The 22,213-nt window shown below is 44.5% G+C and overlaps 1 protein-coding gene and 1 long non-coding RNA gene across 4 annotated transcripts in view; one reads left to right on the top strand and one right to left on the bottom strand.

Moving 5' to 3' along the window:
• plcb4b (phospholipase C, beta 4b) overlaps positions 1-20,671 on the top strand; it is a 69,866-nt gene extending 49,195 nt beyond the window's left edge. For 2 of the 3 annotated variants that reach the window (XM_004083333.5, XM_078943208.1), the window contains 23 exons: positions 65-155; positions 229-318; positions 399-544; positions 1,391-1,474; positions 1,543-1,687; positions 1,782-1,866; positions 2,112-2,236; positions 3,556-3,607; positions 3,910-4,012; positions 10,559-10,723; positions 11,631-11,835; positions 14,209-14,297; positions 14,377-14,533; positions 14,615-14,664; positions 14,754-14,819; positions 15,194-15,309; positions 15,998-16,073; positions 16,152-16,327; positions 16,395-16,496; positions 16,570-16,627; positions 17,972-18,058; positions 18,198-18,234; positions 18,742-20,671. In XM_004083333.5, the coding sequence (XP_004083381.1) occupies positions 65-155; positions 229-318; positions 399-544; positions 1,391-1,474; positions 1,543-1,687; positions 1,782-1,866; positions 2,112-2,236; positions 3,556-3,607; positions 3,910-4,012; positions 10,559-10,723; positions 11,631-11,835; positions 14,209-14,297; positions 14,377-14,533; positions 14,615-14,664; positions 14,754-14,819; positions 15,194-15,309; positions 15,998-16,073; positions 16,152-16,327; positions 16,395-16,496; positions 16,570-16,627; positions 17,972-18,058; positions 18,198-18,234; positions 18,742-18,818 (2,382 nt within the window). In that variant the 3' untranslated portion in view covers positions 18,819-20,671. The remainder of the gene's footprint in view (positions 1-64; positions 156-228; positions 319-398; positions 545-1,390; positions 1,475-1,542; positions 1,688-1,781; positions 1,867-2,111; positions 2,237-3,555; positions 3,608-3,909; positions 4,013-10,558; positions 10,724-11,630; positions 11,836-14,208; positions 14,298-14,376; positions 14,534-14,614; positions 14,665-14,753; positions 14,820-15,193; positions 15,310-15,997; positions 16,074-16,151; positions 16,328-16,394; positions 16,497-16,569; positions 16,628-17,971; positions 18,059-18,197; positions 18,235-18,741) is intronic. The other variant, XM_011491427.4, reaches the window with a different exon arrangement.
• On the bottom strand, positions 4,945-8,985 carry LOC144990204 (uncharacterized). Its single transcript, XR_013654219.1, has 2 exons — positions 8,599-8,985; positions 4,945-6,124 (listed from the first exon to the last, which is right to left on the bottom strand). It is a non-coding gene; the product is annotated as an uncharacterized LOC144990204 (long non-coding RNA).
• Positions 20,672-22,213: the final 1,542 nt, after the last annotated feature.

The raw sequence follows: 22,213 nt of genomic DNA on the forward strand, positions 1-22,213 counted from the left end.
CGTCTTTTTCTTAACAAAGTGCTCTTTTTAAAAAAATAAAAAGATGTAAATCTTCTGCTTCCAGATTGAACCTGGACGGCCCTTACCCTCCCCAAATGACCTGAAGAGGAAAATTCTCATAAAGAACAAGCGGTTAAAACCCGAAGTAGAACAGAGTACGTGTGCCGCTAAGGAAGTCTGGGAAATGTTGCTTTAAGCGTTGATTTTCACGAATCGTTTGTTTCCCAGAGCAATTCGAGGCCTTTAAAAAGCACATGGAGGCAGGAGAGACCAACACCCCCGCCATCATCATGGGAGAGGAGGACGACGTGGAGAACGGTCAGACATTTCTGCAAACGTGAAGGAAGAGAAACCCACCCAGAATCACAAATGGTTTCCTGTTTTTCCTGTGAGTTCAGGTGAAAAAGAAGGCGAGGAGAAAGACTTGAACTCAGAGGCTCCCAGCTGTCTTTCAGAGATGACCAGCGTGAAGGAGGCCAACGACGTTTCCTTAAAAGAGACCGTCAGCTTGAAGAAAGAAGAACAAAGCAACAGCATCAAGAAGGTCAAACCGTTGTCCTGGCCTGAAAATGTTGGTTTTTCTTATTCTGTGGTCAGGGTGAATACTTGATTCACCCAAACCGCTGCTTGGGGCTGCGCTTGGCCTGGGAGGGGTGCTTGCCTGAGTCCCCCTCGCCTCTGGTTCTTGTGATTGGCTCCGTCTCATCTGGGTGCTGGCATAGGTCTCTTGTGGTCTGGGCATTGGTTCTGGGCCTGGACGGTCTTGGGGTGGAGCGGGCCCCTGCCCTGGCGGGGGCTCTGGCTCTGCGCGCTCTTTGTTCCTCCTACTCCTTGGTTGGGGGGATGCCGGGTCTAGCCCCCCAGCTCCGTCTCCGTAGTGGGGGTCCAGTGTGTTCCTGGGTCTTTGTCTGACGATCTACAGTACAGTCCAGACCTATGGTCTGTACTGTAAAAACCCCGAATGTAACAGTAAGAATCTGTCCGACACAGGACGCCTTCACCTCTGATCTGCTTGCTCAGCTGTTGAATAGGACAAGTTTAAAAAAACCAGAATACTTGATTCTGATTGAGGTCTTCAATAAGTAAAGGTTAATGTCTGACGGTTGCTAGATCGCTTTGGCTAGAGAAATATCCTCCATTAACTGATAATTCATAGTAAATCAATAAACAATTTATTTCATTCATTAATAATGCAATTATTTCTAAAAACACAAATTTACTTGCCTTTATGTAATTCTGATAATGGACGCCTCGCCTGGCATTATCCCTCATTTTATTAGCAATTACATATGGATGACATTTCCAAATGGAAAACTCCTCATATTCTGCCTTCCTGCTGGAATATTTGTCCATCATTCAATGTTTTCTCCTCCTTTTTTTCCCCTCCCAGGTTCCTGAACATGACGGAACAGAAATGTCGGAAGCCACCGACGCCACTGACATCTCTGAAGCCTCTGACCAGGACAACAAGAAGGCATGGACTTGCCCGCTCTGTGTCGGTTTGACGTCAGCGCGTTTTGCTCAACGTGTTTGTCTCTGAAGGCAGGAGAAGTGGCCGAGGACTCCGAGGAGGCTCTGATAGCTCAGTACACCTATGAGGGAGCCACCACAAACATCCACCCGTTCCTCTCAGCCATGGTCAACTACGCACAACCCGTCAAGTTCCAGAGTTTTGACGTGGCGGAAGGTGAGCGACCCTTCCTTTCTCCTGCTTTTTGTAAAACTTCAGATTATTTTCTGGATGAAAACACAAACTGAAACTGGTTTCTCCTGTTTTTCAGAGAGGAACATCCACTATAACATGTCGTCTTTTAACGAGTCGGTGGGGTTGGGTTACCTGAAGACAAACGCCATCGAGTTTGTCAAGTATCCTCTGAGCTGACTTGTGACACATTAACGTGAAGTCCTATGCTTGAACGTGAAATCAGAGCTAACATCTGACGTTGTCCTGATAGCTGTGCTCCTTCCGTTTCGTTGGAGGTTAAGGCCCCGAGCCCGGTTCCTCTGGGACCGCTTCACCCAAGCTGTTCGCTTGTTTTCCCACAAACACGCACAAATACTCCAATTCTTTTTCTCACAAGTTTTTGACATGTTCCTGAGCGTCTGTTCAGCTACAACAAACGTCAGATGAGTCGTATCTACCCCAAAGGAGGCCGGGTGGACTCCAGCAACTACATGCCTCAAATCTTCTGGAACGCAGGCTGCCAGATGGTCTCTCTCAACTTCCAGACCCCAGGTATCCCAGCATGCAACACAGGACTAAAGGCTGAGATCCACTGATCTGTTGCGTTGACACAAAAAAATTGAACTTTCATTAACCAATGGGAGTGTTTCCATCTCCTTTGGCAAGTCTGCGTCTGACGTACGTCCCTCCCCAACAAATGCGAAAAAAAGGTTGAGGTTTAAAAATAAAAAGTTGTTTTACTTTCAAAATAAAACTTACGGTGACGTGCCCATGTGATAACCCACGTCAACACCGCGGATAACATAGCTGTCCAATTCGCCTATGATGATAAAAAGTTTAATGTTGGAAGTAAAAAAACATAATTCATGACGCAAATCATGCATTTACTAGGACCCAGTGAGAGTCGAAGACTCAACTGACGGTTGTGAGATGGACTCCGCATGCGACTCAACAGAGACGCACCGCAAACGGACCGCTGTCAATCAGGCATTGACCTCACATCTGTGCCGCACGACTTGATGTCCGTCAATCTTAATGCACAGCTTTGTGAGCACAGTCCTCGCATGAGCGTCAACCATTGACTGTATATGGGAAGTGGACTAAGTGAGCCCCCCCCCCCCCCCCCCGTCCGTCCTTCCAAACAGGAAGTACCCGCTGGCTCCAAGAAGCCAAAATCCCATACTGTAGACTTCTGCAGAGAAATAAACAGCTGTTCCTCTGTCATTCTATTGGCCAGAACAACCATTTTTGATCTGATACTTTTTTTTAACATCCTCTTGGTAATTCTCATTATTTTGTTACATTTTTTATGTAGTTCAACTTATTCACGTAAAAAACTGACCAAGTATTTAATTGACAGATTCTCCCGGTCCTGCTTTGTGTAAAAAGGGGTGTGGTCTTCTAACAAGCTCACTCCTGATTGGAGAGAGATTTGTTGGTTGCCATAAAAATCGTAGACTCAGACCAATCACTGCTTACTTACTTTCTAGTCCCAACACGGCGACATCCGTACTGCGAAAAATTGCGACTTCATTGACTTTGTTCGGTTGGAAGCGAGTCATTTTCCACGGGTGACGTCACACTGGCTCGCTCCAGTTCTCTGATACAGTCAATGGTGCCCTCAGCGTGTGCTGGAACATTGTCGGTGGACGCCTGTTGAAGAACAGCTGCTGCCTCGTGCCCAGAGGGCAGAGGGGGTTGCACCATATGGCCGCTGAGCATGGGGCATGTGCAGTGCTGGAGGGGGAGTTACAAGCCAGGGGCAAATTCTGCAGCAGAAATGGCTCAATGGGAAGAAATTCCAAATGTCAGGAACCGTTGCAAGATTTCTGTTGTACTCGCCGTTGATAGGCTCTGTTGTGCTTCCTCAGATCTGGCCATGCAGCTGAACCAGGGAAAGTTTGAATACAACGGCTCGTGCGGGTGAGAGCTCCTCGTGTTCATCCCTCCACCCCCTCCAAAGCTCATCCATTACAGCTTCCCACATCCCTTTTGTTGAGGCTCCAATCTGCCCCTAAAGCCAAGCAGCGCTGTGGAACAGGAAGCTCTCGTCTCTACGTATTAGTCATCTTCCTTCCATCATCCTTCTTTCTAATATTGCCCCTGGGGGCAGAGCTTTCACCATTAATGTTGGAAATCATTTACTCACCAGTTTGCTGTGTGTGTGTGTTGATGAGCACACAACGTTCGACTGTATGATTTGGGTTTGCATGTGCTCCTCCTAGCTACCTGCTCAAGCCAGACTTCATGCGGCGGTCAGACAGGATGTTTGACCCTTTCTCTGAGACGCCGGTGGACGGCGTCATCGCAGCAACCTGCAGCGTTCAGGTGACTTTTTCTGCCATCTTTGGGAATCCTAAATGTTTACCAACTGATGTGAGTCACCGTAATATCCTTTTCCTGATTTGTTGGACACCCAAAAACGTTTAGTAGTTTTTATCGCCCAACTTTTGTTCACCATTTTGAAAAATATTTTCTCCCTTTTTTCACCAAGATCTAAAAATCCAAAGACATCTTTTAGTCTTTCCTTTACTAGTACGATGCAAATTCAACACAAATGTGTTAAAGTTACAGAAAATGGATTCTATGATTATCTAAACAAGCCTCATGACCCAATAGGACTCCTTTATTTTCAGCCAATTGTGTCAGTTTTGAGTTGGCCTCTCTACTGCCCTCTGGTGGTTCTCTTCTTCCTTTTTCAAAGGCACTCATTGATTGTGAGGAAACTGGATTTTCTAGAAAGGACTGTATTAAATTTTAGTTCGTAACCCCGTCAGTTTCTTACACACAGAAATAATGAATAACGACTCAGAGACAGTTACTTATCTTTTGTGGAGGTTTTACTTCGCACAAACACGAAGGGGACAGACATATGAACATGGTACATTCAAAGTCCGAACAAAGGGGTTCAGCAAAAGGCCTGGCATATATACCTTGCATTTGCATATTCAGAACCTCATTCGATGGATCATGGTGTGAAAAACACACCCACAGACTGTTGCAGGCTAGATGCTCGAAGGTCAGAGCACCTAAAGTGTCAGATCTCTTGCAGACATTTGCCAGAACGCACACACCAGAACACACAAAGATGAAAAAGGGAGGATGTTAAAGGAATGTTGCGAGACAATAGTCTTGGTTGTGCTCTGTCTGGAGTGTAATATAATTTTGAGATGATAATACATAGTAAATCGAGGTTAAGCCATTAATGTAATAAAAGGTAAAAGTTAGTTTAATAAAATGCAAAAGGGAGTGTCTAACTATTCTGTTTCTAATCATTCCTAACATACCCCCCTGTTTATCATATCAAAATTATCAAAATTGTGCACAGAAAGTCAGCAGAACTCTTCTCATCATCAACCATATACCACTTCATGAAGAATTTCAGTATAGGCATCATATCGGCTCTGCATCGAAAACAAGTGTAGAGATACAGGCAAGTACACAAGAACATTAAAATCAACGTGAATAAATGAGCATATCAGAGGTGGTAGGTGATACATGAGTGTTGATGCGAAAACCTCCAGGCCTAAACTTATACCATCTGTGTGAAACTTTCATTGCGCAGTCAGGGAGGGCAAAACTCTTCAACGACTCTGTGCCCCTCAGCAGCCACCACTAAGGATACGCATGCATCACCAGTCCAAACCTCGGCACAATTTCATTAATGAAAGTTACATAGAACAAGAAACAAATTAAAAAATTAGGAATATAAAAAAAAAAAAATCAAATCAAACAAAAGAAAAACAATAAAATAAATCTGTAAAGACCAGTTTCAACCGCGAGCGGATGCGAATTAGGTTAATTGTAGGCATAATGCTGATAGAGTTGGCCTGACAGCGATCATTCATTTGACACATGGAATCAAACAGGTGACGAAAAGAAAAAAAGAAAAACAACACACAGAGGACCGGAGTGACTAGTTTTATCAGTACACTCCACCAGAAGTAAACCAATAAAGTGGGGACCCAGACCAGTAGGTGTCAGTCATCTGAGAAGAAATGTGTGATTTAAGGGCCTTGACCTCACTGATGATGTGAATGAGATCTCCAGAGGAAAAGGGAATAAAAGTACAAGATGAAACCACGAGCAACAGCTGGACCCATGTTTGCTGGTTCGAAGCTCACTGTAGCTGGAAGAGAACAGCGCTAGAGGAAACACACCAGGGAACGCCCCTCGCCAGGAGTAGTGTCACACTGCAGCGGCTCCGTTGTTGGACTTCAACCAGGGATGTGTCTCAAAATGTCAGTCTCGTAGGCTCTCAGCAATTTACAGTGGCTTACGTGAATCCAGGAGGGTCAGTCAGCAATGTGCACTGCAGTTGGCATGGTGAGGAGAACCTTGAAGGGTCCCGTCCACCTCAGGTGTGACCAATCAGTCCGTTAAATGGTCTTCAGGGTAAAGCAGGTCACCAACAGAGGCCCTCTGGTCAGGATTCAGAGTCTGTGGGGAGGAGAGAGCTGGAGGCAGACTCAATGTTTCCTTTGTTCTCACAGCTTTCTTCAAACAATCATGTAAATCATCAATGGTGTCAGTAGAGTCAGGCATGAGAGTAAAAAAAAAAAAAATCAGGAAAAAAAATAAAATAAATAAAAATTAAAAAATAAAAATTGTGAAAAACACATTGAAACTGAAACAGACAAGAACTGCGTCTCATTTCAACAGCACCATGAGCGTTAGGTCGTAAATAAATAAATCATACACGGACACAGTAAAACGGTAAAAACAGGCACGTTGACTAATGGGAAAGTTTGAACGGAAGGGAGTAGAGCACACTGCATGTGATTCTGGAGAATTCGCACAAGAGAATCACAGGTGACATTGTTTCAACTATCAGCCGCGCAAACAGCTGCAGCTTACAGCGAGTGAGTGAAGGTGGGGGGCTGATCAGATAAGGTGGTGAGGTCCAGGGAGAGAAATAATTTTTGCTAGAAACAGAAACTAAATGTCCCAAAAAATTTAACCTGTGCTTGGGCCAGCTGGAGTTTAGTTTTACCACACTTATTGCCCTGAGAGTTAAAACTTAGAAAGATTAGCAGACATGTCCAAAAAAAAAAAAAAAATGTAAGGACGAGTTAGTGAACCAGAGATCCTCAGGAATGCTTTTAAGGGGTCAATCCTGATTTACAAGCAGAAAAGCAGGGACCTGATACGTGGGGTCAGAAGGCTGCAATCAAACTTTTTATGAGCAGGGAGAGTGAACTAAAAAAAGGGAAGGCTGCACCAGCCATCCGAGTCTGATCATGTTTATACAAGTGGGAGGTGTGTCCTGCACAAACAGATCCACATCTACTTTGTAAGAAATGATAATTTCTATAGCTTTTTCTGAACATCTACCCTTGTCCATGTCCTAAACACCAAAATACACACTAAAACACATCCTATCATTATTCGGAGAGCAGAGAAAGCTGTTACACCTGCTTACAACGGAGAAATCACCCCTCCTTTCTGCGAGTTCTCATCAGCCTGTCTGCAGGCTCGGGCACGCGCACTCTGATCTGAGAAGCTGTTCCCCCTCCTTCTACTCTGTCCTGCACTCTGAGGCTGCTTAACTTTCTATGAAATCCATAATCTTTAACCCATTTGTCCAAATACTTGATTAATGTCTGATCCTGACTTTCCACATACTTCCAAACTTTATGAAAAGCTTTCTGGACCTGATCAATGTGCTTTCTTACTGTCTTTGTTAGATTTTGCGAATGAGTCCCACCCGTCTTTTTGTTAAGGTATGTGATTGACGATCAGCCACAACGTTCTCAGTTTCAATCAGAAACCAGAGTTCCCACCCAAATAACCCTTTTTATGGATTCTCCAGCGCTGAATCTAATCAGCAGAAAAAGCTTGGAGAATCAGAAAAGAAGCCTAATTATTTGTCAACTGAGTCACTATTTTGTTTTAGAAAGAGGCTTTAATCAAAGTGAGCACACACCACAGGAGCTGTCGAAGAGAGCACACTCAGACACAGACAGAGAGACCTAAGAAGCATCACACACATATTTTCCCCGGAGCTCCGCTTATTCCATGTGCGGCCCACACAGGACCTTCAGCACTAAATTTTGGACACACAGTCCTGTTGTTGGACACACAGTCCTGTCGTTGGACACACAGTCCTTTTTTTCGGACACACAGTCCTTTCGTTGGACACACAGTCCTTTCTTTGGACACACAGTCCTGTCGTTGGACACACAGTCCTTTCTTCGGACACACAGTCCTTTCGTTGGACACACAGTCCTTTCGTTGGACACACAGTCCTGTCGTTGGACACACAGTCCTCTTTTTCGGACACACAGTCCTTTCGTTGGACACACAGTCCTTTCGTTGGACACACAGTCCTGTCGTTGGACACACAGTCCTCTTTTTCGGACACACAGTCCTTTCGTTGGACACACAGTCCTGTCGTTGGACACACAGTCCTTTTTTTCGGACACACAGTCCTTTCGTTGGACACACAGTCCTTTCTTTGGACACACAGTCCTGTCGTTGGACACACAGTCCTTTCTTCGGACACACAGTCCTTTCGTTGGACACACAGTCCTTTCTTTGGACACACAGTCCTGTCGTTGGACACACAGTCCTTTTTTTTCGGACACACAGTCCTTTCGTTGGACACACAGTCCTTTCTTTGGACACACAGTCCTGTCGTTGGACACACAGTCCTTTCTTCGTCCACACAGGACGTTTTTAACCTACTGAAGGCTATTAGTCGGTACACGCGGCGGTACCTACACTTCAGACTCGGGCACGCGCAGCACCCTGACTGCAAGCGCCGCTCTGTTCAGCGTGCCCGCGCAGCAGTCAGGCTGCAGCCGAGTCTCTATTCTTCCCCCAAAGTTGATGCACGCACACACAAAGACACAGACACATTCAAAGTAAGGCCCTAACAAGGAAAGAGAGGACAGACTTTCTGTGAGGTTCACTTCAAGCAATGAACCTCGCTATACGATGAGGGTCCGACGTGGCCGAGGGCAAAACTGGATCCGGGGCGAGGGCCGTTGATCCTGAAGGCGGATGTGTCAATGCTGAGGCTGTGATCTCAGACCGCATGCGGTTTTCAGGCAACCCCCCCCCAGGGGTTCCAGCGATGTCCAGGGCGTCAGTCGGCCGGCTCAGAAGGACCAAATGTGAGGAAACTGGATTTTCTAGGAAGGACTGTATTAAATTTTAGTTCGTAACCCCGTCAGTTTCTTACACACAGAAATAATGAATAACGACTCAGAGACAGTTACTTATCTTTTGTGGAGGTTTTACTTCGCACAAACACGAAGGGGACAGACATATGAACATGGTACATTCAAAGTCCGAACAAAGGGGTTCAGCAAAAGGCCTGGCATATATACCTTGCATTTGCATATTCAGAACCTCATTCGATGGATCATGGTGTGAAAAACACACCCACAGACTGTTGCAGGCTAGATGCTCGAAGGTCAGAGCACCTAAAGTGTCAGATCTCTTGCAGACATTTGCCAGAACGCACACACCAGAACACACAAAGATGAAAAAGGGAGGATGTTAAAGGAATGTTGCGAGACAATAGTCTTGGTTGTGCTCTGTCTGGAGTGTAATATAATTTTGAGATGATAATACATAGTAAATCGAGGTTAAGCCATTAATGTAATAAAAGGTAAAAGTTAGTTTAATAAAATGCAAAAGGGAGTGTCTAACTATTCTGTTTCTAATCATTCCTAACATTGATTAATGACACTCTGCTGGCAACACTATCTAATGGCCTGGGGTGAAAATCATATTTATTAACTAAAATTCACAAACTTATTATGAAAAGCAGGTCTTTAAGTGAATCAGTCATAGGTTTATTTTAGATTAATTAATGAATTTAGATGACTACGTGTGTGTTCCTAGTTGTATGTTCTGTTTGAGGTTCTTTTTAACCGCTTTTTGAGAAACATAAAGGCGCATTAACAGCTACATTCACGGTTTGGAGTCTGACGCTGAACACGCAAACCTTTTCTGAAGGTTACGAGGAAGAAAAAACTCCAGGTCTGTTAGCGGACAGCGCCGCTCTGTTCAGTGGGAACACGCATGTGCAGCGACATAAATCTGAGAATGTTTGATTGGTCGTTCTGCATGTCAATTAATCAATCAGTTTGATTTATATACCACCTATAAAAAGCCAAAGCAGACCAAGCGCTGTACAAGTACGACAAATATAGATTTAAATCACTAAAATCCAACAAAAGCTACAAAGCTGGCACACTAAATCTGCTCACTGAAGGCAAAAGATGTACTTGAGAGGAATGAATGACTGATAGTTCCTCCATTTTAGCATCAGCTTAGCCCTGGTTTTAATTTCTTTGAAATTGGTTTTATGCGTTTTATTCTTTTTATAATTTAAAAAAAAAAAAAAAAAAAATTCTTTTATGCTTTTTATGTTTTATATTTATGTCTCTGCAATGCTAAATTTGGTTTTACGCGTTTAAGTCTTGTTTGTTTATCTCCATGTGTGCAGCACTTTGGGCCTCCTTGGTTGGTGCTGGAAGGTCTTTAATTCTCTTTAATTCCCTGAAAGGCCGTTGAAATAAAATGTATTATTATTATTATTATTATTATTATTATTATAAAGAAATAAATGATGATAATTTCTTTTTAAATGTGTTTTTTTTTGTTTATTTACTTTTGATGGCCCGTGATCTACCCTCGCACTTTCTTTGCCATCAACCGGTAGATCACGATCAACTTAATGGGCACCCCTGTCTCTAATGCAAGTAGAAGAAAGTTGAGATGTTAAGTGAAGCTAAAACAGCTCCATATGCGTTATATGGTTCAATATAAAACTGTATTGCGCCCCCATGTGTTCACTTCGAAGCTCTATTCCCATTTTTGCTCCTAAATCTGTCTTTAAAGTGTGCATTTTCATGGCAGGTGTTCTCTGGGCAGTTCCTGTCTGACAAAAAGATCGGCACGTACGTTGAAGTGGACATGTATGGACTTCCGACCGACACCATCCGGAAGGAGTTCCGCACACGCATGGTGATGAACAACGGACTGAACCCCGCCTACAACGAGGAGCCCTTTGTCTTCAGAAAGGTACAAGGAGCGGGATCGTTCCGCACTCCTGTGACGGTTGTGCAGCAGAAAGGACGCAGGGTCTGGATGGGAGGAAGAATCTCGGAAAAATTAAGAGCTTATGTTTGTTTAGCTGCAGGAGACGGGAGGAAAACAGAAATGTTGGTTAGAAATTAAGACAAAAACTGATTGAGATTGGAAATATTCTCCAAAAATAAAGAAAGGCAAAGGAGTAGAAGTGGAAGGAAGAATTAGGAGAAAATGAAGCAAACATGGGGTTTATTGTGCTGCTCTCAGCAGATCGAGGGAGTCTGTCAGCCATGACTGGGACTTCAGCTCCCTAACACACACCATCCATCACAGCCTGCCGCAGTGTCGCTGTGCTCACGCACACCGACTTACACAACGCTATCAAAGAGTGGCATCATAACCCGAGCTGCTGGAGAGACTCCACACGCGCAGACGCCCTCATGCCGTGCATTCACGGCGCACACGCTCGGCTGTCGCTGCTCAGCAGCTCTCAGCTCTGCAGCAAGGCTGCATGCGTGGACACAGAGTGTCTCCTCCCATTTATCTTCAAGGAGGATTCTTCCCCTTATCTCATCCTCTGCACTTCTGGATTAATAGTCCTGCTTTCTAATGTTTACTTATCTGCACACAGAGGGCAGTTTCAGCGCTCCCAGCCCTCTTTCCTCATAGGATCATCTTATTGTGCTCTCGTGTAAACGGCCGGAGCCGATCTGTTCTTCTGCAGACCTGTTTTTGCATTCATGCCTGCAATTCAATCTCTGACCTTCCCCTTTCTCAGAGACCCATTTCGCTGCTTTATCTAAAAATAAAGAGCACAAATGAGTCCAGCTTCCCGCAGCACCCATGACTTTCTGGCTCCCGCTTTCCCCTCACTCTTCCTCCTTTTTTTACCTCTTAGGTAATCCTGCCGGATTTGGCGGTGCTGCGCATCGCCGTCTACGACGACAACAACAAGCTGATCGGCCAGCGCATCCTGCCCCTGGACGGCCTGCAGGCCGGCTACCGCCACATCTCCCTGAGGAACGAGGGCAATAAGCCGCTGTCGCTTCCCACCGTTTTCTGCCAAATCATCCTCAAGACCTACGTGCCCGACGGCTTTGGAGGTGAGCGCCGTTTGGAAAACCCTTCGGCACACGTCTGCCTCGCAGTGGCGCCTCCAGAAATTTTTCAAGGGGGTGGCCGGTAGGGGGCCACATTAAATCTTGGGGTGGCACACAAAAACCATGAGCTAAATTTTTTAAATTCATTCTACTAAACGTAGTAAAACAACCTTTAGAAAACCAACAGAAAGTTAAATGCCTACTGATTTTTTTCTAGAACATTAACTTATAGTTGATACTACTGTAAATTCTAGTAGATATCATTAGGCCAGTGTTTTCAACCATTTTTGAGCCACGGCACACTTTAACCTTGACAAAAATCCCGCGGCAAACCAGCAAAAAAAAATTATTTTTTTTAATTTAGAAAAAAAGGAGAAACTCATTGTCTGTATTGACCTACAGTCCCTCTGCAATCTCACATGCATTTTTGTGATAATTGTGGCAGAAAAAGCTGATGTAATAAAAGTTAAGTGAAAAGATTCAGAAACTGTTTGATGTGTGTTCGTTGTTGTTACAAGACGTTAAGAGGATAGACTCATTGTGCACTGAGACGCTGTCACTTTAACCCAATGCATCATGGGAGATGTAAACAGCCGCCAAACGCAAAAAGACTAGCGTCTCTGAGCTTCATTGTTTTGTTCACTTTTCACGGTCTGATGCCAGATTCTGTGGAAAGCTTCACCGCTAAAGACGAGCTTTAGCTGGTATTTTTGCTGAAACTGAGAGACTTTATGAGCTGAATCAGAACAAGGAAGTGAAGACTTTAACCACTTCTGATTGGTCAGACTGATGACGTTTGATTAAGCCTCCTAGAATGATTGGTGGAGACAGTAAAAGGGGCGGGACCTTTCAGAAAACAGTTAAAACTGCAGCTAAATCGGGGTACCGCCATTCTTATCAAAATGTTTTTAATAGAATCAAATAAACACAAAGAAAAAAAGTATTTACGATCTTTCATATTCCTAATTTCAAAGTGTTTTATCAGTGCCTGTTTGGATGAACACAGAGCTGATTTCCTGGAGATGGAAAATGTTTTAGATCAGTTAATGACGGTAATTTCCCACGGCACACTGGTGCGCTGCGGCACACTGGTGGAAAAACACTGCATTAATTCTAACTTCACCAGTTGGTCCAGGAACAGGTGGAAGACTTTTAGCTGAGTTCTGCCTTGTTTCTCTGACCAATGATGAAGACTGTCCCTCATCAGATGCCGTCTTCCTCGTTCTCTTCTGTCATTCATGCTGCTCTGTCTCATCTTCCTCCTCCTCTTCCTCCTCCTCTGTTGCTCCCCTACCATCTCTTTCGCTCCTTCTGCTGTACTTTTCTTCTTAAAATAAGAATATATGTTGAATTTCTCTTCATTCTCTGAAAATTGACTTACACAAGCATCAACTATGACTATAGGTAACTATGTGGAAACAGGACAAAAACCCATCAAAATGTTGTGGTAACACAACAACCAGTGCTTAAATAGTGCCATGAAAATGAGAGGCGCGTGTGACAGGGCCATTCTTTTTTACATATTAATAAAAAGTAATGGCACATCCACCACCCCTGATGATGTGGCGTATTTGCGCAAAATACAGATCAGGTGATCTAAAGTACAGTAAAGAGATTGTTAAAAGACACCACTGAAAATATTTAACAGGCATGAAAAGAAATGTAGTGTTTTGGGATGTATGATTGTGTGCACGCGTGAATGCGTGCGCGCGCGCATGTGTGTGTGCGTGCGTGCAGAAACTGTTGCACGCGTGAATGCAGGAAGAGAGGGGGAGAGCGCGTGTGAGTGTGTGGAGCGCATACACACGCGGTCAGTCGCCGTTTTGGACTTAAGGAAACAGTAATAAAGAAAGTTCACCTTTAGTAACTGATACTGGTTCTTTTGTCAAACCGGCCCGGAGGCTCTGGGGGTTCGAACGCGGAAGTGAACCCCACGTCTTATACATGTTCTGCGTCCAGCGGCTTAGATGTCTGCGCACTCAAAGGCAGCTGGGAGGGGAGGAGGTGTGGGCCTGTTTAGGTGATCAGAGCGACTTGCCCGGTTGCTGGCTGTGCATTTGGGATGAAATGCACAACTGATGCTACCACAGTTTATAGTGGCTAGTGGGGTGGGGTGGCCACCCCCTGGTGGCACCACTGCTGCCTCGTGGCGGCTTCGTTTGTGAAGTCTCGGCACAAAGCAAATGATGATGACTTTGCAGACAGTGTAACGCAGGCACAGGAATGCAAATGAGCAGGACAATTGGAGATGCCATTAAATGAAGCCAAGGGGCTCACACAGATCGTTAATGCTCCTATGGAAGACTGATGGCTAAAACCCACCACTCAAAGCTCAGGATTCATCGTTTAAATCTCTTTTTTCTTCATCCTTTTTAGCCATCGTGGACGCTCTGTCCGACCCAAAGAAGTTCCTGACCATCGCAGAGAAGAGAGCAGACCAGATGAAGGCTTTGGGGATTGACACGGTACGTCAGAGTGAAAAAAGACATCCAGACGTCCAAAAGAAAACACAAATTTACCTTTTCATTCTTTTCACTGCCACAGAATGACATTGCGGATGTCCCCAGTGGAAACTCAAAGAATGACAAGAAAGGGAAGGGTAAAGGAGACACGGTGAAAACCAGCGTGACCCCCCAGGCCAGCTCCGACATGGCCCAGACCTCCAACTCAGCGCAGAACAACACGTCCGAGAGCAAAAAGGGTAAAAAGGACTGCTTTGCCCCAAACGCCTCAGACCTACACTGTGATTTGATCTGATTTGTTGTTGATTCTGCTCGTTCAGATGCTACACTAGTGCCTAATGCGAGCATTGAGGATTTAAAACAAACCAAGGTTGGTGTCAAAGGATTTTTTTTCTTTTATACATATATATAAAATATTTTCATAATTTTTACAAATAATCCTTGTTTTTCCCACTTTAGGCCTACCTGAAGCTGATGAAAAAGCAGCAGAAGGAACTCAACGCTTTAAAGAAGAAGCATTCAAAGGTAGGTGGTGCTTGAGGTGCAAATCCTGCTAATTGATGATGCAGATTCAGGACATAGGGGGACAAACGAACCTTTCATCCTGCGCTGACCCCAAAGGCGTGGAGCTCCGGTACACCATCCACCTTTCACAAGAAATTAGACTTGCTAAAGTTCCCCTTTGATGAGCTCTCGCCATGGAGACGGCGGCTGCTCTTTCACACAGACCCCTTCATTATCACAGCATTATGTCCAGTTATTGCGTTTGGACACGTCTGTTGATGCGTAAACGCTGCATTTCAATGAGTTGAGCATCAATGCTGACCGTCTTTTTCGAATACGGCAGCTGTGCGGCACCCAACGCTAAAGCAACGCATGTTTCTCTTCCCTCCAATTAGGAGCAAAATACAATGCAGAAAGCCCACTGCACCCAGGTGGACAAGATGGTGTCGCTGCACGAAAAAGAGAAGTCAACTCTGGAGAAGCTCCTGGAAAAGGCCTTCAAGAAACGAGGGTGAGGAGGTTTTTAGTCAAACTGAACTCAGTCCACTCTGTCGGGAAGATGAAAAGCAAAACATTGCAGAGCCATGCCAATAAAACAGGTTAACATGTTCATGTTGGAGGACATAGAAAAAGAAAAATTAAGCTGAAAACTGCATTTCTGAGTATTTATTTTTTCAAATGATTGTGAATCCAGAGCACAAAAAATACTGCTCTGAGCTCTCTGCAATGGGGAAAGGAAGGGGGGGCGGGGTTGCACCAACAGTCCCGCCCACAACTCAGAGGTGAATTTCTAATTAGTTCCTGCTGCTCTGCAGAAATTATGACCTATCTCCTGTTCTTTTAATACAAGTAGTCATTAAAATAAAAATTAGCCAAAAGTGTTTTGAAGATTTCGTGGAGGCAGCTATTCTGAAATGACCAGGAGAAGACTTCTACTGCCCCTAGTGGAATGATGATGAACTACAGGGCAGAAAATATGGAGCAAGTCCTCCTATCCAATGAGTTTATAAGGAAAGTTTGGGTCATGCTAATGAGATATGGTCTCAGAAAACTGTATGATTCACTTAACAATGGTTGTATAATATAATGATAAAAGAGTGAGATGCAGGAAGCTTAGTTTTTACTAAAAATAATAATCATATCTGGAGTTTTTCTTCCTCTGAGGTTGTCTTCTTCTAACAAACGTGTGTCATTTCCAGTGAGAATAACTGCCAGGAGTTGAAGAAGGAGACAGAAGACAAGATCCAAACGCTTGTTACAGAGCATAAAGCAAAGGTATCAAGAAAGCGCTTTGATGACATCACGACTGCTGTGGATTTCTGATCTAAAGTGGTTTTTGGCGCTACTGCGCAGGTGAAGGAAATCACCGCCCAGCACACTAAGGAGTGGTCCGAGCTGATCAGCGGCCACAGCAACAAGGAGCAGGAGATGAAGGACGGTCACGTCATGCAGCAGTGTGAGGTCCTCAAGAAGCTGCTGAACAACAACCAGGAGCAGCAGACGTCGCAGCTGAAACTCATCCACGAGAGGTGAGGCCCCCCCAGTGACCCGTGACGGCCGAAGGTCAGACGGCTAACGGCGTTTTGTTGATCGTAGGCAGAGTAAAGAGATGCGAGCCAACCAGGCCAAAGTCTCCATGGAAAACAGCAAAGCCATCAACCAGGACAAGACCATAAAGAACAAGGCGGAGCGGGAAAGGTGATCTACCGGGCGGTGTCCATCTTCACGGATGGAGGAACCTGCATGAACAAAAATTGCTTTTGTCATTTAGGAGAGTCCGGGAGTTAAACAGCAGCAACACCAAGAAATTCCTGGATGAGAGGAAACGGGTAGGTTCTGCAGAACGCTGAAGCCCACAATGACCACGTCTCAACAACTCTGAGAAAACCCAAATCACAACAACCAGTTTTTAGGAGTATGTTTTCAGAATGCTTTCATTTTTTGTCTCTCGTGGTAATGGCGTATACTTATATAGCGCCTTTCTTCCTACAAGGACAAAGCGCTTTACAGTCACAGACCCATTCACCCAGTCACACACACATTCACACACACAGTCTCACACTGGTGGTCGCTCCGCTGCCAAACACAGGCGCCCGCCTACCACCAGAGGCAAGGTGGGGTTCAGTGTCTTGCCCAAGGACACTTCGACTCATGGGCGTGCAAGGCGGGAATCGAACCTGCAACCTTACGATCATGGGACGACCGCCCTACCGCTGCACCACGGCCGCCACGGAGAAAACCCAAATCACAACAACCAGTTTTTAGGAGTATGTTTTCAGAATGCTTTCATTTGTTGTCTCTCGTGGCTCTCCGGCTAACCCAGCGCTCTGCTACCTGCAGCTCCTTGTGGCTCTCTGGTTAAAGTCAAATATTTATTTAATTTTCAAAAGTAACTGTAAGGTCAAAAGTGAGCATCGATGCATACTGGTTTATCGCAGAGACTTCTGGGAAATTTCTAGGCACTTGATTTTGGACTTGTAGATTCGGACGGCCCTACAACATGGCGAACACACTATTTAGTGAGTAGTGAAGGAATTCGGATACAACCCGACCGTCTAGGAGAGGTAAAAAACTGAGTTTAATCATCTGTTTCTGCTCAGCGTTTGTTACAGACGTGTGTGACAAACTGTGTTTTTTTTGTTTGTTAGTTTTTTCAGCAGACTCCTGGCCAGCTTAAATCTTTTACAGAACAGATTTGTCTCAAATACAGATTGACTGTATATTTATTTATGTTTAAATGTGTTTATACAGAGTTTTTTGCATTTGTTTGATGAAATAAGCCAGAACTTTCACAGCCACAGTTTTGCTATAAAAAACCATAAACTGCATCCACTGCAGCTTGATAACACAATTAGATATAAGAAGAAATTGTGTTATTTCCTGCAAACTCTGTACTTTCAAGAATCTCAATAAGTGGCTACGCAGCAAACAGGTTTCACAGAGAAAATGCTGAGACAGCAAAAACCATGTTTGCTTCATCCAGGGGTTCAAGTTTCACAAGAAAATCCAAATGAGATTATCTTAGACTGTTGTCTGGGAGTAACTGTTGCAAATTCATCTTCCAGAAAACTCCGATTTAAACGTGTATTTAAATGCATCCCATAGTATTAGGCCTAAAATGATGGCAGCTCTTCTTTGATTAGCTAACTGGACGTGTGTCCGTGTTTCTGCAGCTTGCGATGAAGCATCAGAAGGAGATGGAGCAGCTGGAGAAAAACCAGAGAGAGCAGTTGGAGAAACTGGAGAAGTTCAATGAGCAGGTATGCAGAAAGAAAAAAAAAACATGTGGCTCAGATCTATGTTTGCCTTTATTTTTGCCATTTGTCACAGCGCCTGTACATGTCTTACATGTATGCTCACTTTACTTCCTTTTAATATGATTTGCTTTTTCCAACACAGCTTTTGAAATCACATCATGCAAACAAACAGGGTAAAGGTAGGCATCTCCATCTCCATCTCTGTCATGTTTCCCGTCACGTCTCCTTTTTTGCTGACTTCTCTTTATTTAAATAGCGCCTGCTCTGAAATGACTCATAATTGAGTAAAAGCAGAGAAAAGATAACGACGAGGCTGGAAGGTAGAAGTGATTCTTCATTTCCTCTGGATGCAGTCTGCAGCCCTGGGGAGTGTGCAGCATGCCAACCAGAAGCTGGAGTCATCTATCATTATGACTCACCACCGTTACTAAGCAAAAACAGCAAACCGCTGCACTCTGTAGATCACAGCTGCTGGCTTTGATGGCATGAAACCCCTACAACTATCATGTCTAAATCAGCACACTTTGTTTTGGGGTTTTTACCCCCCCCCCCCCCCGGTAATCTGCTGAGCGAGGCAGCGTTGAAAGAATGGGAACGCTGCAGGCGGAGGGATCAGACTTGGACATTTGTGTCACGTTTCTTTGGCGTCTGATTGATCGTCTGGCTTTTCTGTATTTCCTGAAAAGGCCAAGGACATCCAGCAGATGATGAAGTTAGAGGAGGAGATGGACCGCAGACCTGCCACGGTGGTGTGAGCGACTGAGACACCAGCGCACACACCAACACTCTCCGACACGCTCGCGCAGGTTACAGAGGCGCTTTCCCCCCCAGGACGCCCTCTGAAGAGTCCAGAGAGGAAATCATCTGAAAATAACACCCACTTTGTCCTTTTTTTATTTATTTTTTTTCCTTCTGCTTACAAGTCACCTTTGCTGCTCTTTCATTTCCTCATAAAACCAAACTTTTTTGCCACTGAGCCATTGCTGCTTAACGCTAGAGGGGTTAACCACTCATGGAGACAGGAAACGTTGAGGTAAACTCCTTCACCAGACTGCACCGTTAGTCAAAAAAAAAAAACAGCTTCTGTTTTGGTAGATTTTTGGAACCCTGCACAGAATCGGTCCAGGAGAGCAAAGAGGGTGTATAAAATATCTGTATTTTCTGCACAAACGGAATAAACGTGGAGCGATAACACTGTACACAACACTCCTGTCCTGAGCACTTTTCTATGTGATAGTTTGTCAGAAAAAGATGTGGAAAATGTAGCACTACTGTAGGTTCTCTGGTCGTTTTTGTTTGTTTGTTTGTTTTTCATTATGAATGTATTTAAAGAAGAAAGTTTGATTTACTGTGTGATAGTGGTGAATCCCCCCCGGCCACCTTTTTTTTTTTAATTAGATCACTACAAGACTAAGATTTTGAAAATTCTTTAGAGGTGATAAATGGAAACTTTTGCACTTGAATCCTGAAAAAAGTCCCAGTTTGCAGGAATCAGATTGATGATGTGTTAATCCATTTAGAAACGGGTAAATTATCTGAAGTTGTTACCAAAAACTGACTGTCTGACGCCTTTAAACTTCTCTTTTTGCACTCAGATCTCCTAATCTACGCTACTCTGATCAAACCCACCTTTGGTGGTCTAACAGACGTCCAGCCCGTCTTATCCGCTTTGTGGCTCCTTTATTAGACTCTTCACTGCACTTTAACCACCTCAGCTTGTAATCCTCATTGTTTCCTTCTTCCCTTTGGAGCAGGAGAGATCCATCCCTGTAATTAAAGCAGATCTGTAACAGAAAGGCGCAAAATCCGGATGATTGAGCCAAAATAATTCAAGATAAAATGAAAACGTCTAAAAATGGAGACGACAGCACTTGTAAGAGCTTTTCTAACCTTTTCTTAATTATAATTGAATCCAAGTGACGGGTAGACCGCAGGTTTTATTGTACATACTCTACTGGAATGTAAGCAGGCGAGATTTTTGTTTTTTCCTGCAGTTTTTGGTCATTGGGGGGCTCTGGGATGAGGTGGGTCTTTTGGGGGGGAGAAGTTTGACTTGTTTGCTCCTTTTTTGTTTGTTTTCTTGTCCCGCTTGCAGAAGCACCACACAACACAACCTAAAGCTTTCACCACATATCTGAGGTAAACGAGTTCAAGTGCTTTTAAAGTTTATTCCAATGGCTTTCAGGTGTGCCACTCTGTATCTGTTAGAAGGTTAAACTATTTTATGGAGGATAAAAATGCCAAAAGGGGTTATTTGTATGAAGGAATATATAAATTTATATATATATTATATTTAATATATTAGATGATGCATAGTTTAAGGTTATGTTAGAGGCTTTTTTGCACTAGTTGAATGTTTCTGTGATTAAATGTTAGCTGGAGTTTGTCGAAAAAGCAGATTATTTTTGCAGAGCAACATCACTGATTTCATTTCCTGGTTTCTACTGTATCTCCTCTTTGTTTTCTATTTGAATTGTAGTTCATCAGCAGACATTGTGTGTGTTTTTTGTATTTATATTGTACTGTTGGACTTATAGCAATGAAAATACTGTTGTAATCCAGCTCCTTTAATACTGTTTTATAGTCTGTGTATCAATAAATCCAGGTGTAAAATGATACGTGTGGCTCTTTGTGTGGATTTCCTGTTGAAAACAAATACATGTTTTAAAAACGTTTATCTTTATTGCAAAAAATGTGAGGGAAACATGTTTTTTTTTTTGGTCAGCATGACTTTTGTGTGCGCCGCCAACGCATTTCATGCTTTAAAAACAGCTGCATCATCACATTCAACAAGTGCATTCTCTATGTAGACTCCAGAATGGCTCTTCAGCAGCGACCACGCGGCTCTTTATTGTCATTCTAAATGAAGTATTTCCATTAGAAAGAAGAACAAAGCATCCTGATTATGTGTGCGCTCCCCGGCAACCTTTCATCTCCCTTTATGCTCGCCTATATAACAGAAAAGGCGCGATTTGTTTGCGCTCCTGGCGGGAACAGCAGCTCTGACTAACAACTATGGAGCGTTTTCTTTAGTACAAAAAAAAAAACGAATAAGAAATATGCTTAAGGATAAAGCAGATGGTCAAACGGGGACAATGATCTTCCTGGATGCGATGTCCAAGGATAAAGTCCACCTGGCCAGGTTTGTTCTGGATGCGCTGGATGGAGAAATCGTGGACTCCAAAACGGATGACGCGCAGACGCCCCTCATCTCGTCCGTTTTGTTACCAGAGCAGACACGGTGTAAGTTTATGGAGCTCCTGCTGCAAAGAGGGGCCAGTGTCAACAGCCAGGACGGCGCAGGCCGCACTGCCCTCAGCTACGCCTGCGAGAAGGGCTACTTGGACGCGGTGAAGATCCTGGTGCGCAACAACGCGGATCCGGACCTCGCGGACGTCTGGGGGAACAGCGCGCTGATGTACGCCGCGGCGGCGGGTCACTATCCCGTCGTTGAGTATCTGGTGAGAGCTTTCAAACGACTGGGGCTGCAGATAGACCGGATCAACAAAGCTGGGAACTCCGCCGTCGAGGTGGCAAAGTTCCTCGGCCACAGAGACTGCGTTTGCGCGCTCACCGGCGGCTCCAAGAAGAGCTGGAAGAGCACAGAGGACGCGCGGGAACAGCCGCCGCCAAGTCCTGGTCCGGAGATACTAGATTTTCACAAGAAAGTTGGAGAAGTCACGAGCAGACTGGAAGTTCTCCAAACGCGCAAGGACGCACTTCAAAAGAGTTACAACCGGCAAACGAAACACCGGATAAAAATGACTCGAATGCCGTCCATGGACTCCATCGAGGAGTTTCAAATCGAGCCATTTTCGTCTCGTAAACAGGAGGTAGTTTTCTCTGGGGTGCGCGACCCCGCGCCCCCGCCGCGGACTCTTAACAAGTACGCAAACTTTGAGCAGCCAAAAAAAGCGGAGAATCTTAACTCTCCCGCTGACCACCTCTTACCCCCACTCAAACGCAGCCTTGAGGATCAAAAAAAGAGTTTGCTTTTTCCCCCGCAAGCCACAAATAACAACCTCCAACCCGGCGCGCCGTCTGCCCTGGACGCTTTCACGCCCATCATCACCGCCCGAAAGGGTGTGACCGAAACATCGTCGGAGAAAACTTTAGATTTCGGGTTGAAAAGATTCAACGAGAGCTATTACAGGAAAA

Source organism: Oryzias latipes, chromosome 24, assembly GCF_053564925.1.
Source record: "Oryzias latipes strain Hd-rR chromosome 24, Olatipes_Hd-rR_3.1".
Lineage (NCBI taxonomy): Eukaryota > Metazoa > Chordata > Actinopteri > Beloniformes > Adrianichthyidae > Oryzias > Oryzias latipes.